Source organism: Thalassophryne amazonica, chromosome 16 (genome assembly GCF_902500255.1).
Source record: "Thalassophryne amazonica chromosome 16, fThaAma1.1, whole genome shotgun sequence".
Classification (NCBI taxonomy): Eukaryota; Metazoa; Chordata; class Actinopteri; order Batrachoidiformes; family Batrachoididae; genus Thalassophryne; species Thalassophryne amazonica.
The window spans coordinates 31129885-31147344 of record NC_047118.1 but is presented as its reverse complement, the minus strand read 5'-3'; the positions used below and the strand labels follow the sequence as shown (position 1 = coordinate 31147344).

The following is a 17460-nucleotide window of genomic DNA, read 5'->3' as shown; positions in this document are numbered from 1 at the left end:
TCATGGTAACAGTCTGATATGGGAAAAATATCAGACTGGAAATCAGCCAATCAGAGCGCAAAGAGATAAATACAGTAAATATAAAATACATTAAAAACAACGTACTGATAATGAAATATAATGCAATGCTAAAATATCTTTGGCCATATGAGCATAAAAATAGGAAATAGAATGTGACCTTTTGACCTCTTAAAATAGATCAAGATTAGCCTACTTTGAACTTGTCAAAGGTCTGTGTCCCAAGAATGTTCCCTGTGAATTTGAAGACTCTGGCAGTAATAAGACTGGACTTATGCTGAACACAGACAGACAGATGGACACAAAGTCTTCGCAATACGGCCATCGGGTAAAAATGATAAAATAAATAAATAAATAATAAATTAAAACTGTTATTTCTGTAATCCCTCTCCTCTACTCTGCATCTCCTCTACTCCCAAGTGGACCTTCTGCTGATTCCGGCTCCCTTTTCCATATTTTTATTGCAGCACCTTTTGTGTACACTTCATGTACATATCAGTCAAATTACTACACCCATTTATCATGGTAAAAATATCCAACAGTTACAGGGTGTGTGTAACTGAGCTATGTGTGTGATAGCGGGGCTAAGATCTCAAAGCCAAAAATTCAGCCCCCCTCCCCCCGTTTGAAAATTCCTGGCTACGGCCCTGCAGAACTCATGGTTTTTAGGGGTCTACAGATCAGTGGATGTAAAATAATAAGTTTTTTCTTTTTCACCCGAGTGCCAATAATTCTGACCATGAGTGCACAGCTGGTGGAACACTTTGTCGGTCTCTCCAAATGGCAACTGTCTACAGTGACACCGTGGAAGGGAGGGGGAGGACGAGCGCTGGGTGGTGAGCACTGGTTAACTGGATGTGGGATAGAGAGTGGGATCTGCAGCAGAACAACATCAGATCGCAGATATACTGAGAAAGTGTGAAGCGCAGGAAGAGCTGACTGTTTTATTGTTATTATTTCATTATTACTGGACTGAAACATATAAAACAAGTGAGGCCTTGTTCTAAAGTATAGTTAACTTTGGGTTATTCGTGGAACTCGTGTATTTTGGGGTTCAAATTGTGGCTTCTGTGCTTTTCTGAAATAATTTTGCTTTTTGAAATTTTTTTGGTCACTGGATATTAATTGAGCCGAAACTTTAGACAGTGAGATCTGACTGTACTGGTGGAATGACTGAGAACTCAGAGGGATAAACATGAAGGTGCTCGATGGCCACTTACCATCCTTCCTCACGCTACCCTTAAAGAAGGGTGAAAACACTTCTGGAGATAAAATGCCACAGTTTGGCTGAAACAAACTTGGGAATCGACACTTTTTACAGGAGCACTTGCATTTGAGGTAAGGTGTCTGTGTTATGGCTTGACTACTTTAAATTCTTAATCAGATGATTGTTTTGTGGTAAACTCATCTGTGTTTGGGTGTTAAGATCTATTCCTGAGGAGTCACACAGAATATATATTAATATCACATATCCTGCCTCCTAGCAACAAGAAACAGCTAAAACTGCATAACACACACATACACAAATAATCAATCATAGGCAAACAAAATCTCATCACCTGGCTTGTGATGGCACAATCATCGTAATTCTTGCAATTAAAGCAAAGTCATTTGTGTCAATCTGAAGTGGATCTGTACAAGCTTTATATTTATCAGGTTTTTCTTTGCTGTTGATTTTATCAATGCAGCAAGTGTTTTAAAGAGAAACTCTCATTTCTTTCGTAGGCATACATATTCAAAGATTCACATTATTTTCTATTTTGCTTTTTTATTTGTTTGGAAGACACAAAACTTTAGGATTGCAGCCAAGATTTATCACCTGTGCTTTGACCTGATTGCAACAATCTCCAGCGGGCAAATGACACTGATCCCCCGTGGATCTACACTGAATAAAAATAAAAACGCAACTCTTTCGTTTTTGCTCCCATTTTTCATGAGCTGAACTCAAAGATCTAAAACAATTTCTATATACGTACACAAAAGACCTATTTCTCTCCAATATTGTTCACAAATCTGTCTAAATCTGTTACTGAGCTCTTCTCCTTTGCCAAGATGATCCATCCCACCTCACAGGTGTGTCATATCAAGATGCTGATTAGACAGCATGATTATTGCACAGGTGTGCCTTAGGCTGGCCACAATAAAAGGCCACTCTGAAATGCTCAGTTTTATCACACAGCACAATGCCAGAAATGTTGCAAGTTTTGAGGGAGCGTGCAATTGGCATGCTGACAGCAGGAATGTCCACAGAGCTGTTACCTATGGGGGGGGGGGGGGGGGGGTTGTCAGAAAATCAGTCAGCATCTGGTGTGACCACCATTTGCATGCAGTGCAACACATCTCCTTCACATAGAGTTGATCAGCAGCCAGACGCTATAGAATGTGAGCATTTGCTCATTCAAGTCAGTTACGACGATGAATTGCAGTCAGGTTGAGACCCCGATGAGGACGACGAGCATGCAGATGAGCTTCCCTGAGATGATTTCTGACAGTTTGTGCAGAAATTCTTTGGCTCTGCAAACCGACTGTTGCAGCAGCTGTCCAGGTGGCTGGTCTCAGACCATCTTGGAGGTGAACATGCTGGATGTGGAGGTCCTGGGCTAGTGTGGCTACATGTGGTCTGTGGTTGTGAGGCCGGTTGGATGTACTGCCAAATTCTCTGAAACCTTCAATTCATGGGCAACAGCTCTGGTGGATATTCCTGCAGTTAGCATGCCAGTTGCACGCTCCCTCAAAACTTGCGACATCTATGGCATTATGCTGTGTGATAAAACTGAACATTTCAGAGTGGCCTTTTATTGTGGCCAGCCTAAGGCACACCTGTGCAATAATCATGCTGTCTAATCAGCATCTTGATATGCCACACCTGTGAGGTGGGATGGATTATTTTAGCAAAGTGCTCACAAACACAGATTTAGACAGATTTGTGAACAATATTTGAGAGAAATAGGTCTTTTTGTTGTATATAGAAAATGTTTTAGATCTTTGAGTTCAGCTCATGAAAAATGGGAGCAAAAACCAAAGTGTTGTGTTTATATTTTTGTTCAGTGTATGTTGAAGTTTGACACTGAATCAATGTAGAAAATATGTTAAATCTGAAAAATGGTTCAACGTACATATTCACTGTAGTTTTCTGTATACTAAAGGCGAAGTGGCATGTGTGTACATGTGTGCGTGCGTGCACCTTCAATAACAGAGAGACTGGGGAGAGCTGACATTTGTCATTTGGTATCCTTATGTATTTTGGGATGAACGCGGCAAAAACGGAAAGTTTCTAGGACTAATATTTTTGGAGAAATTAGGGATATTAGCTAACAAGAGTGAACAATGGACGTGCATATATCATAATTAATCAGTACCTGGTAATCACACAAGCTCTGAACAAAGGACATATCTCAACCTTGGCCATTGTAAAACATGACATTAACTAAATGTGTCAAATAATAAATACAATTAGCCTATTCACAAGTTTTTCTCATTTTAAATTCCTGCACATTCAGTTAAATTCATTATAGAAACTTTGCATAATTTATTACCACCCTTGAAAAAATATCAGCTTCTTATTTTATAAACACAGCCCAAACTACAACCCATGGATCCCCACGGGCAAAGCGCTAGTTAATATAATATTCAACTTATTATAATAATGTTTTAAATCTATAAGTAACAAAGATCCAAATACAGTCCAGGAACCACATTTTGACATTGTATCAGTGTCATATTCTGATATTGTTACATCATCGGGACATTGCCGCTGAAGGGATGTCAACATCATGTTGACTGAAATTGCAATATAAGACAACCAATAAACAATGCTGACCAAGCATTACTCAAGCTGCTTCTTTCTTCTTCGTCTTTTTTTGGTTTGGTTGTTTAAAGTTCATTGTAAAATACAAACAATATTGTTAAATCCAAACAGCTATCTATATATACTAACTGCAATTAATCCGTTGTTGCTTCTGACCATCCATTTGGACTTTGAAGCATTTTTATTATAAATGTTAAACAGCACACACTGCATTTTTTAAAATACATTCTAAAGATGAAATGCTCTATGTACTTAATCAAATTACACCAACCGGTCTCACAAAGCGTGTTTAAATGGGAAACATGCAGTTAATTGCACCAGTTTGTTCCAATTTGTTTTTAAATTAAACAACTAGGTTTTGTAGGTCCAGTTCACGTAACAAGATGAAGTAAATACAGCATCGGATTCCATTTCTTTGAGTGTACTCCAAAGATGTCAGTTCAGGTCGTGCAGAATGTTTTTCAGATTTTTATTCAATGTTTCTCCCCCTAATGTGTGTGAAGCAATTCAGCTGATTTCTACTGCTGAAGTAAAAGCGAGCTTGTCGGGCCTCTGATGTGCGACTATCTGCTCAAGTCAAATTATTTTCTCATGGAGCCTCGAGGGGAATCACAGGCAGCCTCATCTCAGGACTCACTGCTGTGCCAGCTGGATGGATATAAAAATATATCACAGAAAATGGCAGGGCATTGGATTAACTGGCTATTTCTGTACCTTATGATCAGAGAAAAGTGTATTTTATCGACCGGAGGATTTCCAGTCGAGCAGAACAGGGCAAGAGTGAAGAGGGGCAAAAATACAAGTAAAAATAAAAAATCTGATGCAGAGTAGGTATTTCAAAAATTAAATATAATCTTTTACAGCCTGACATTCACTCTAAAAAGTAATTCAGTGGCTTTGTATATATCACAGTAAGAAACAGCTATACTGAATTAAGTAAAATCTCTGAAACAATCAATTGATTGTTTGAGTTGGATATACCAAATGAAATGCCTAAAGAATTAACAGTTAATTTTATCTTAACTTTACATTTACTATTTGAGTTTATTTCATTGAAATAAATTATATTTTTTGAAATATACTTAATTTATTTGGTAAAATTCATTCAGAGTATTTGGAAAGGACTAATATACTTAATATTTTGATTTAGATTTACCACGATTATCAAGTATATTGAAATGATTTCACAGCTTTTTAATTTACTCAACAATTTTAAGTGCAAAATGTTTCACCAAAAAATTGAGTAAAATACAGCAACAGTTTTTAGAGTGTTCTTGGAAAGCAGCTTTCAGTGACAAATGGTATTTTAAAAGTGCAAATCAGGACATTATTTGTATGTTGTGCAGTATACTTCCATATATAATTTTTTTAAATCAAGTGAAGGTTGATGAAGGAACCTCTCCTCACAAATGTCACTTCACCTTTGATTTTGCACACCATCCAGTTTAACAAATGATGAACCCTCAAGCGACCAAGTGGGGTCATTTATTACCCCGGGTATATATTTTTGTGCACCATTTTAACCCGAGGCCATCAACTATGGCCATCGGGTATTGCGAAGGCTTTGCGTTTGTCCGACCGTCCGTCCGTCTGTCTGCGCTCAGCATAAGTCCAGTCCTATTACTGCCAGAGTCTTCAAATTCACAGGGAATTCCAGACCTTGGACAAGTTCAAAGATGGCTAACCTTGACCTATTTTAAGAGGTTAAAAAGTCACATTCTGTTTCAATCTGCTTGAGTGGTGGGGGTGACAGCCAGTCAGAGTAGAGCTTCATCGTGACATCAGTGGCTAAACTCTCCAAAACTTCTTTGTTGTGTGTTTATATACATGTGTCTCATATATTATGTAAAAGCTAGTGATAAATAAACACTTCTAAAACCGAAAATGCCATTTTTGGAACCTAATAACACCTCTGAATTTATTTACAAGACATTTCACAGATGTTAGCATGGTGACCACAAAGGCTGGTAGCTAGCTGCAAAACTGTTTCATTTGTGTGTAACTATATCCTCTTTGTCATATATTATGGAAAAACTAGCAAGAAATAAACACTTCTAAAACTGAAAATGCTGTTTTTGTAACCTGATAATACCTCTGGAGTCATTTACAAGACATTTTGCGACATTAGCACGCACGCTAACTTCCGCTAACGCAAAGCTAACTTCCTATGGAGATAAATTTGTCTCATTAATACCAGCAAATGCACAGAGGGTGATCTACAAATATTCCTTGATTTGCACAACTTATGCTTCTGTCAAAAGCTCATGTACAGGCACATGCAAGGCCTACTGCAGATGCCGTTAAATATTGTTTTTGATTGATAGACGGGCTTTAATGAACATGTATAAATAAGACAATAGGATTTTAATAATTAATTAAACAACTGCAAATTATAAAGAACACAATGCTCATATGGATGAGGTTATTTCAGCATTGTGTTATATTTCTAATTTTGATGGAAAAAAAAGTTTCGGAACATGAATTTGTCAATTTGTCCTGCATTTGTTCATAGAATTTTTCAAGGATCGGCCAATCCGTGTGACAAGTATAATCCAAATTTATGACCCCCTAGCAAGATCTATGAGATTTTCCACATTATAGCTTCAGATGGTTTTGTAATTTGCCAACTCTAATCATTGTATTTTACTGTTTTGAAGGGAAGCATGGCCAACAGACCTAGAATAGCAAGATTTACAGCTGCACAAGCAGTGAGACTGATTCTTGATGCCCAGAGTGATGATGAACAGGATGATGGGCAAATATATTAGAGAGTGAAATAAATACGAAGAATTCTAGAACAATCATTTATATATTAGTATTCCAATATAAAGTCAACGGGGTCATAAATAACCCCACTTGGTCATATATGTTGCTAAAATAGCTTAGTCGCTTGAAGGTTAAAAACAAAAGCCTGCTGAAATATATCACAGCATTTTAATATCAAATCAATATCTCACTTGGAGGATAGTGCTCAGTCTGTAAAGTACAGTGTGTGGGGTTTAGGGTGTTTATTAGCATAAATTCAATATAGCATCTGTTCATCGAGGTTTTTAATTACCTGCAGCAAGCGTTTTCATAAAGTCATGAGCTCATCATACCTACATGGTAGTGGGATTCCAAGAGGGGGGTGAAGGCATAATGTGGTGTATTGTGTGTGAATTATCATGTCTGTCGTAAATCTCACCTGCAATGAATATCCAATTTTCCTAAAATGACAGTGTGGATGATAATGTGCATTAATATTTGGCTTCTTCTGTGATTTGTACAGGAAACTACTAGACTGTAGCACTTCTGCTGCCACCGAGGGTGCACAGGACACCACTGTGGTCTACAGCCTGGTCTGTTGTACATGAACGGAGCCCGAACCTGAGGCACGGACGGTGTGGCTGTGCCCCACTGAGGCATGAGTGTGGGAAGGGCCGACCACCGATACAGCTTTGTGTCCCGTGAAGAAGAAGGCCTGAGACTCAGTAAAATGCCTGCTGTTGGTAGTTTCGGCAATGGCAAGATTCATACAAGACGCAAATACCGCAGCCGGTTTGTCAACAAGACCGGGCAGTGCAACGTCCAGTTCACAAACATGGACAAGAAATCACAGAGGTACATATCAGACATTTTCACAACTTGTGTGGACATCCGCTGGCGATACATGTTCCTGCTGTTCAGCCTGGCCTTCGTGGCATCGTGGCTAATGTTTGGCTTTATCTTCTGGGTTATCGGCCAACTACATGGTGACATGGACAACCCTGGTGGGGACGAGAGCTTTGTTCCTTGTGTCACGCAGGTCAACACCTTCGTCGCAGCTTTCTTGTTCTCCATCGAGACTCAAACGACTATTGGGTACGGTGCTCGTTGCGTGACAGAAGAATGCCCCGCTGCTGTTTTCATGGTGGTCTTTCAGTCCATTGTGGGGTGCATCATTGATGCCTTCATGATTGGTGCCATCATGGCAAAAATGGCGAGGCCCAAGAAGCGTGCAGAGACTCTGCTGTTCAGCCACAATGCAGTCATTGCCATGCATGATGGGAAGCTCTGCCTTATGTTTAGAGTTGCTAATCTCAGGAAGAGCCACATCGTGGAGGCTCATGTCCGAGCGCAGCTCGTCAAGCCCCGCTACACTGAAGAGGGCGAGTACATCCCCCTGGATCAGATCGACATGAATGTTGGCTACGACAAAGGCACAGACCGCCTCTTTCTGGTTGCGCCTCTCACTATCATCCATGAGATCAATGAGGAGAGTCCCCTGTTTGGCATCAGTAAACAGGATCTGGAAACATCTGACTTTGAGATTGTTATCATCCTGGAAGGTCTGGTGGAAGCCACAGCTATGACCACGCAGGCACGCAGTTCTTACCTGTCCTCCGAGATCCTGTGGGGTCATCGCTTTGAGCCTCTCATCTTTGAGGAGAAGAACCAGTACAGGATAGATTACACGTACTTTCACAAAACATTCGAAGTACCATCTACCCCAAGATGCAGCGCCAAGGACATGGAAGACATCAAATTCCAGACATCAGGTGCAAACTCTTTCTGCTATGAGAACGAGTTGGCCTTCATCAGCAGGGATGAGGAAGAGAACCGAAATGTGGAAAAAGCGCCGGACCGTGAAGGGTTATCACAGCTGATGAATGAGGCGCCCAGTACCAGACAGGATCAGACATCATCTCGAAGGGAATCTGAGATTTGACCTGTGCCTCCTCAAACGTCTTTGTTTTGCGTTTGTGATTTTGTGTGGTGAGAACCTGGAGCCCAATGGCCGTCATTCTGCTGACATGAGGACGCCGCCAACGGCTGTGTTGCCTCCGGCGGCGTGGGAATCAGCAGTCGAGGGTGAAGTGCGACACATTTCTCAGTCTCTTATGTGGAAATAAACTCACATTTCAATTTAAGATGACTGTAGTTGCTTTAAAAGAAAAAAATGCATGAAAATAGTTTAGTTTTATATGACTATTTAGGGAAATGTTTCATAATATTGGTGGAACTGCAGCTGATGCTGATCATAGCTTTCAAATATACCGTTTAGACATGAATCCGATGTAAAATGAATAATAACAACAAAGTAAAAATGGAACTTTGCAGAAGTTTAGAAACACAAGTCTTCGGAATATTGTTTCATACCCATCTGGCAAAATACAGATGAGTCTCTCTCTCTCTCTAGTTTATACTTATGTGAACAATAAAACTCAAAAATAAGTCATGCAAGGCCATGTTCACATTACTAGTTGAAGTGACTTGAATTAAAGTTTTTTCATCCAAAATCAGGACGGTTTGGATTAGTCTCTGTGACATTCATATTAACTGTTTGCTATGAATTGTTTTATTATTATTATTATTATTATTATTATTATTTTATATTGCTTTTTTATTCTTCAACTTCAGCATTTAGATTTTGCATTAGACATGTTCTTTTGCACACCACTCAGCCATTTTTCCAACACGAGGTCAACACCAACATGACTGAGCAGCCTGTCAGAAGATAAATTAGCAGACTGCTATTCTCTCTAGCAATTCTTTCTCTCTAACAATGTTGTTGTTTGTTTTTTCTGACTGGGCTGCCAGGTGATGACACAGAATAATGATGCTGGTATTGGATGCTTATATACATACATAAACTAGTTTATACCTCTGAGAATCTTCTGGATTCTGGATCCAAAAAATGTTCTGTATCAAATTCAAAAGAAAAACCCCCATTTTTTGGGACATCTGCCACATTTTATCAACATCTCACAACATTAAGAGTTAAACGTTGCTATGTACATTCTGGATCTCGGTTCCAAAATATATTCCAGGTCACCTCCAAAACTGAATCACCCATTTCCTGGAATAGAATATTATTTATCTGCTCACCAACTTTCATTGAAATCTGTTCATTACATTTTGAGTTATTCTGCCAACAGTCAAACAAACTGACAAATGCCAATGTAAACATTACCTCTGAGGAGGAGGTAATTTGATACAGATTTGCATTTGCAAGTTGCCCAATTCCGATACAAAATAAACAATTAAACCAAATCTGTCATGTTCACACTACTTAATAAAATCAGTTTGGGGTCACACACAGCCAAAAAGGAAAAACCAAAGGGAAAAAAAAAGAGATTCAGGTTTCTTCAGCCAGTTATGTGAATGCAGCCTTGGAATCATAAGAGCTTTGGGTTCAAAAATGAAAAATATGCATCATTTGTCATTTATGCAAACAAACATTACACACATTTCACCCACAGAAAAAAAAAACACTTGGTCTGAACGGACTTTAGGAATTATGATTTCTTTCTAAGCAGTGTATATTTCCCAACATAAATATGCTACTGAAGAGCAAAAACTATCCTGCTTAACTCAAACACAATGGCACTGGTTCTATTCTGGGTCATGCATTGACATCAGATGATTAGTTTTTGCGTAATCCTGAAAATAATCCAAAGAACAGATATAAATGAAAATGTCAAACTTTTGGACATTACAAAGATAAATAGCAGGAACCTGAATGTTCAACTCTTCTGTCACTTCAAGATGTAAAATAAAGAATGACAATCTGTCCACATTTGGTTCAACAAGTCTTAATGTGCAATTCTGACTCGCACAGATGAGATGAGTGTCACAGCTTGTGACCTGTGGAAAAGAGAGTTGTATCTGTATAAATGTATCATGTTACACTATGACACATTTGTAATTTGTGTTGCATTAAAAGGCCAAATCCATAAAATACATATTGACTAAAACCAGATGTTTTTGTGTGCAGGTTCTTCTGTGTGTACTGATGAAGTCTATGTGTGAGTTTTGGATGGTCAGGAAATGTTTTAAATTACTGTCTGTGACATGTTTGTGTGGCAGCGTGAACATTAAGGCACTGTGGTGTTCATCAGGTTTGTCCTGTTAGATATGATATCCCTGAATGATAAATCTCGGAAGTTGATTTAAAATGTAGTCTCTGTCTAGAAAATACATGGAAATTGATTCTAAAAAGGGAATATTTGAAGAAATAAGAAAATTGGGAACTTTAGAGTTTATACCACTGCCAAGTCCAAAGGTTCCACCCTGTTGTTTGAATCTTTGAAAATCTGATTTCTAGACCTTGACCTTTGCCAAAAACATACCCTAAGAGCAATTCCTGGGTCAACTTTCATCCACATAAGTGTGTCAGAAATCAGAGAAAGGATTTAGCAGGAGTTGGTCAACAAACACAAACAAACACGAGCTTGACCATGACCCCGGCCTGGACAATTCTAGAACCTACTAACATTGTATAGAGCCTAGGTTTGATGCAAATTGGAGTGAATTAAATTATAATTTTGACTACTTATTTTTTTTTACCCCCAATTATTAACATTTGTCAAATTTGCTCTTGTCTGGGCAAATGGGGACTCTACCAACATTTGTAGACCAGGTTTGATGGAAATCAGAGTGAAAATATTTTGATGTTTGTCCCCAGTGACTGACTTTTGCCAAAATGAACCCTTTAAGAGCAACTGGAAGTTTGACCTTCATTCACCTTATTGAGGTTTCAAATCCTGCAAAATCTCACAAAACTTCGAAGAGTACGCTGTTCTACAAGATGTCAGTAACATTGAAAAATGCATTGAGATGCTCTGATCAGGCTGCACTTTAACTGCTGCACATTAACATCATAACATAAAATTTGTTGTCATGTGGTTTCTCTATGTTGTTTAGACTGCAGTGACTCTCTGGTGTGCAAGGGATTATGGGTTACCTCAATTGGGGGAATATGTCAGGCTGAGCGGGAGCCTGGCGCCCGGAGAGGATGGACCCACAATACAAACTCCCAGACCAGACTTTGGAGTAAAAGTAGTTGTCGTGTTTATTCCAGGCTGAGGCTGGGTACACACAGGTTGTCAGGCAGCGGAGCAGAGGTACAGACAGGGTAAGGAAAAAACGCAGTCATATCCAGACAGGGGTCTCAGGCAGGAGCAAACACTGACATACGGGCTGAGGCAAAAGGCACGGTCAAGAAACACAGAGCAAGATTCAGGTACACGGCAGACAAATCAGGACTGAATACAAAAAGGCTGGAATGTGTGCTAGAAGCAACGACAAACTGGCAAATGTGTGGTGGCCAGGGTTGGGTAGGATTACTTTGAAATGTAATCCAAAAGTAATCAGATTTCAAGTAATCCAAATGTATGTATGTATGTACGTACATACATGTAATCCACATGTATTCTTTAAGAGTAATCCTACCCAACCTTGGTGGTGGCTAGGAGGAGATTAAATAAGCAGGTGTTAACAAGGTGCACATGAGGAGAAGGATCTAGAAAGGGGTGTGACTAGTGGACAAAGAATAGGGATGGGGCAAGATAGTGAGGAAGGGAGTGCACAAAATGGAGTGATGTAATAGACAGACACGTGAGCTGTTGCAAGAGCGGGAGTAAATGAAAACACAAAGCAGACTGGGACAAAATGTGAGAGGAGGGCACAGAGCTGGTGAAGTGGCATGATGTGACAACACAACCAGAGATGCGAGAGGGATGAAGACATAATGGCAGGTGCAGGGCATGGAGTGAAACAGGGAACTATGAACCAGGATAAACATAACACAGAATAAAATATAACACTGAACCGGGCAAGAACATGAGAACTGATCAGGGAAAAATAAGAACGTAAACATAAAGACAAAACTAAACTGGAACTGACAAATGACTGAAGAATACAGTAAAGATAACTGGATGACAAAATCAACAACCAAAGACTACATAATAAACCAAAAGCAAAATCTGATACAACAGAAAACAGAAATGAGAGCAGCAAAAATTAACAGATGACGGAACTAAACCATAGCAGAAGTATGAAAAGTAACAAAGGAAACAAAGTAACAAAGCAAAACAGAACAGAGAGAAAACACATGATGAAAAGAAACAACTAATAAAGCACAGGAGGAGCAGATGGTGGGTAGAAGAAAGGAAGAAAAAACAAAACCATTACCCCGCTCAGGGCCAAAACCTGACAGAATACCAGGTTTGGCAGAAATTGGATAAAGGACTTGGGAGGAGTAGGTCAATAAACACAAATAAAAACATGATCTTGACCTTGATCCCAGTGATTGCCCTTTTGCAAATTTGACCTTGCCTGGGGAATTTGGGAATCTACCTACATATGTAGGCCAGGTTTTGTGGAAAGTGGAGTGAAACTCGATCTTTGACTCAATAACCTCGACTTTTGCCAAAATGAACACTAATGAGTACAACTCCATGGTCAACCTTCATTTGCATACCATAACAAATTTGGCAGATATTGGACAAAGGACCTGGAGGAGCAGGTCAACAAACATAATGAAAAACATGACCTGGACCTTGACCCCAGTGATTGGCCTTTGGTAATATTGACCTTGCTTGGGAAATTCTAGAACCCATCTGACTTTTGACTCCAATGTCCTTGACTTGTGCCAAAGCAAACCTTGTAAGGGCATTTCTGGGGTCAACATTCATCCACATACCATGTTTCTTGGAAATTGGCCAATGAACCATATCTCCTTCCTTCCTTCCTTCCTTCCTTGATCTCAGGTCTGAGCTTGCACCACTGTTTTACTTATACCAAGTGAAAGAAGTTAGTTTTTCCAACATTTCTCAGACCAGATGCTCCATGCAGTTTAACTTATATAGCTGACTGAAGTTTCAGCAAAGTTGAACCCATTTCTATTTATTTCTTGCTGACTTCTGCCTTTTATATATGTATATATATCAGCATGGGCTCATTCCAGAACACAAACAGCGGTTGTGGTGCCATTTCCACAAACAGTGAAACCCAGATCCTTCTGTATGCGTAATAAGAGACCTACATTTATTGTATATATAAATATTTATCCAAAAATCCCTTCAAGCTGAGTAACTACTGTGCATTAATACATTGGTGATGAAAAATATTAAAAAATTTTCTAGATGCGCTGACTTCTACAATGTCAACCTCTACTCGCTGGCCATCTAGATTTTGAGAAACGCCTTGTTTTGACCTCTTATACAGAAAACCAATTTGTCAATTTCAGCTGCTGCAATGAAAACACATGCGTCAAAGCCAACACTTTTGTTTCCATCTTAGTATTATAAGCAGTGGAATAATTTGACACTCGGTGAAAGGCATGGCAGTACTGTGAATGGGCCGTTTGATCAACACATGGGAACGGACTGTCACTTATGCCTGTGATTTGGTGGGACAGCATCTCATTGGGGTCAGAGGTTTCTTCTTTCAGTGTTACGTCACCTGTCAGACAGACCAATGTTGGCAGTGCTTCTTGGTTTCACGTCCATGTGACTTTGAACTTTGGAGAGGACACAAGCACAAGTGTGCAAAACATGATTAAACTGCATGTTACTCTATTTATAAGTGGGGGAAAAAACTGTTCTGATTTGTTTTTAGGCTGTAATCCAGGTTTGTACAGATACGTCCTGCCTCAATTGACATATCCAGGAGTTGAATCTACACCGTATCTGTGGTAGCCAGTGTGTACTAAAGACAACAGTAATTTCAGATAGAGTTTTTGCTAGTACAACAGTTCACTTGGATTAACCGGGAACTTCCCACTAGGCTTAGGGTCCAGTATTCCTAGGGTCCACTAGTCCCAGGGTACACTAGTCCTGATTAGGGTTAGGGTTATGGCTTAGGGTTACGGTGAACTTTAAAATCAGTTTGGAGTTGTAATATACACCACCAAATAATATAAAGACGTTAGGACCAGTCGGCCCTAGGGCCAGCGGGCCCTAGGACCAGTGGACCCTAGGACTAGTGGACCATCCCCAGATTAACATTAGCTGACATGGCTGATTTAGCTAACAATGCTAATAATGGCTAGCTAATTTATCTTGGAAAACATAGTTAAAACCCACAAAATTATGGAGAATACATGTGTAAAACTGTTTTTTTTTTTAAAATCTCATAAAAAATAACTTCATAACCGTAAAATCACAAAATCTCTCCTTTTACCAACCTAGACCTGCAGGCTGTGGTGAGTAGTCAAGCTAACACATAGCTTAAAAAATAACTATTTCCAGTTGCCACATAGAGCTAATACTATGATCACATTAGCTACAAATGATGGCGACGTGGCGTGTCCGCTACATCTCCATAAGATGTGTTGTAAATCACTTCAGAGGTGTTATATGGTTACAAAAACAGCATTTTTAGAATTAGAAATGTTTATTTCTTGCTAACTTTTCTAAGATATATGAGAAACATTTTATATTTATAGAGAAATACTGCTGTTTTGGAGTAGGTTCTGCCATGTTGACATCATGCTGTCTATTCACTCTGATTGGCAGTCACAGTGTCGTGTTGCTCAGTATTTGAATGAAATAGACTTTAGGTCTATTTTGGCCCTGTCTAATTAGAGGCAGCGTGACCGCTGTCTCTTACTGCTGCAAACCGCCCACTCTGATTTGTTAGGTTCTTTTATGTGGTGAGTGATCTCAAAAAGAATTGGACAGGAAACGGACGTCACAGTTTAGATGTCATTGAAAGGTGCCTACACTGATTACAGAGTCATCTAGCAGTGCTGGAGTCTTCGAACAGACCACATGCAATGTCTGAACAAAGACAAGGACATTTTGGATATGCTTCGGCCATTTTGTGGTATGCATCATGGAACACTCTGACAGATTGAAAATGAATGGCAAGTCACAGCTTGTAGCTAACGTGACCACGCCTTTAAAACCATCACTACATAATATTCATAATAATGAAGCTGTGATTAACATCACCGTGACTTATGGGGATGGATCTTGTCTTTAAACCAGGTCAGCTCAGGTCTGGGAGCATCATAGGCGTCAAGCTGACTCCATAAGGGCCAAGAGGGTGCAGGTTTTAACCACCAACTCCACCAGGTGATTTCACTGATTAGCAGCAGACGGGAAGTGCTCATCGCCTCCCACCCCCCCCACCAATTAATTATTAGCTCTGCCCCTGGCGACGTTAAGAACCTCTCAGCACCAGGTAAACGAACATTTACCAAATTAAAAGTGCTGTTTGACGTCAGTATGTGCACTGATGGATGATGTGGCAGCGTGGTGTAAACTCTGAGATGTGCTGTTTCATGAGAAGAAGACTAAGAATAAAATCATACACTTCGCACCCACTCCACAGTGTTGGAGGCTGACAGGCCACCGAGGGGTCAGGCTTCCAATGTACACAGTGGGCTGTTGAAAGACAAATTCAAGATTAATTGCATCAGCTCTATTTTTTGCTGGCTTCCCTCTGCATAAGGAGGCTGAGGGTGGAAACAGTAACATGATGCAGCACCAACAGATGCTCTTTCTTTCTTGAAACCATAACTTTGACACATTTCACACATGGATAACTTTTTGTGCGTGCGTGTGTGTTTCTGCTGACAAAATGATTATTTATACCTCTAGAGTTAAAGTTCTGGCCAGAATTATTGGCCCCCCTCATTCCAGTGTCTCTATATAAAACATGTTGCACCACATATGTGTGCATGTATGTGAATAAAAACTCACTCTACATACTCAGAGGTGAACTGACCACTGGGTTTTGTTGTATGCTGACTGCCTGTTCAGGTTAAAGGTCACCAAAAACTAAATGTTTATTAGGACCTACTTTCGCACTAAGAAATATCAGAGTAGATCAGTGGGCATGTTGTGGTTGATCTTTCACCTTGCAGGACCACTTAAATGGAGTGAAAGCACATTTTATTTTTGTTATGGTCAGGTAAATTTCCATTGGTACTTGCACCCTTGGAGATCTGTGATTGACCCTTGACCCTTGGATCAGCTCACATTTGGTTTTCAGCTGTGTACCGTGTAGGATCTCACCGGGACCTGGCTTCGTGCTGTGACATTGCAGGTGAGTCTTGAAAGGTCAGCTGACCAGTGGTCAAGCACTGACTGAGTCAAATGTCAAAGGTCCACTGAAGGCACGTATTCACTGGGGCCTACCTGCACCCTCGGAGACGTTCAGGTGTGTCGTATTTTATGGTTGACCCATGAGTTTGAATGACGCCTTTGACTGCAGTCAAAGGTCAAATTCAGTTTGATGCTGCATAAGACGTGGTAGGACAGGTACCTAGGTATCTAGAAAGGCAGATTGACCTGTGACCTCTTCCTGTCCCAAACAGACAATATGAGACGTATGTCTGATTGGGATGGTACAACTTAGACATCTCTGAGCTCGCATCATTTCCCCTGAATCTCCTGATGCTCTTAATATTATAATTTATATTATCAGGTTGTCCTAAAAGTTCCCTGAAAAGCCTTCAGTTAATTCAAAATGCTGCAGCTAGAGTACTGACGGAGACTAGAAGGAGAGAGCATATCTCACCCATATTGGCTTCTCTTCATTGGCTTCCTGTTAATTCTAGAATAGAATTTAAAATTCTTCTTCTTACTTATAAGGTTTTGAATAATCAGGTCCCATCTTATCTCATCACCCCAATAGAGCGCTTCACTCTCAGACTGCAGGCTTACTTGTAGTTCCTAGGGTTTTTAAGAGTAGAATGGGAGACAGAGCCTTCAGCTTTCAGGCTCCTCTCCTGTGGAACCAGCTCCCAATTCAGATCAGGGAGACAGACACCCTCTCTACTTTTAAGATTAGGCTTAAAACTTTCCTTTTTGCTAAAGCTTATAGTTAGGGCTGGATCAGGTGACCCTGAACCATCCCTTAGTTATGCTGCTATAAACTTA

At 39.9% G+C, this 17460-nt stretch overlaps 1 protein-coding gene across 2 annotated transcripts; it reads left to right on the top strand.

Moving 5' to 3' along the window:
- Positions 1 to 1084: 1084 nt before the first annotated feature.
- Positions 1085 to 10759, top strand: kcnj12b (potassium inwardly rectifying channel subfamily J member 12b). Of its 2 annotated transcripts, XR_004565767.1 has the most exons (3): positions 1085 to 1356; positions 7095 to 8983; positions 10749 to 10759. XR_004565767.1 is itself a non-coding variant. In XM_034191054.1 (2 exons), the coding sequence occupies exon 2, from the start codon at positions 7230 to 7232 to the stop codon at positions 8511 to 8513; it is 1284 nt and encodes a 427-aa protein (XP_034046945.1). In that variant the 5' UTR covers positions 1085 to 1356; positions 7095 to 7229; the 3' UTR covers positions 8514 to 9109. The 2 variants fall into 2 exon arrangements, 1 of the variants encoding a protein (XP_034046945.1); XM_034191054.1 differs by lacking the exon at positions 10749 to 10759 and having other exon boundaries at positions 7095 to 9109.
- The last annotated feature ends 6701 nt before the right edge of the window (positions 10760 to 17460 follow it).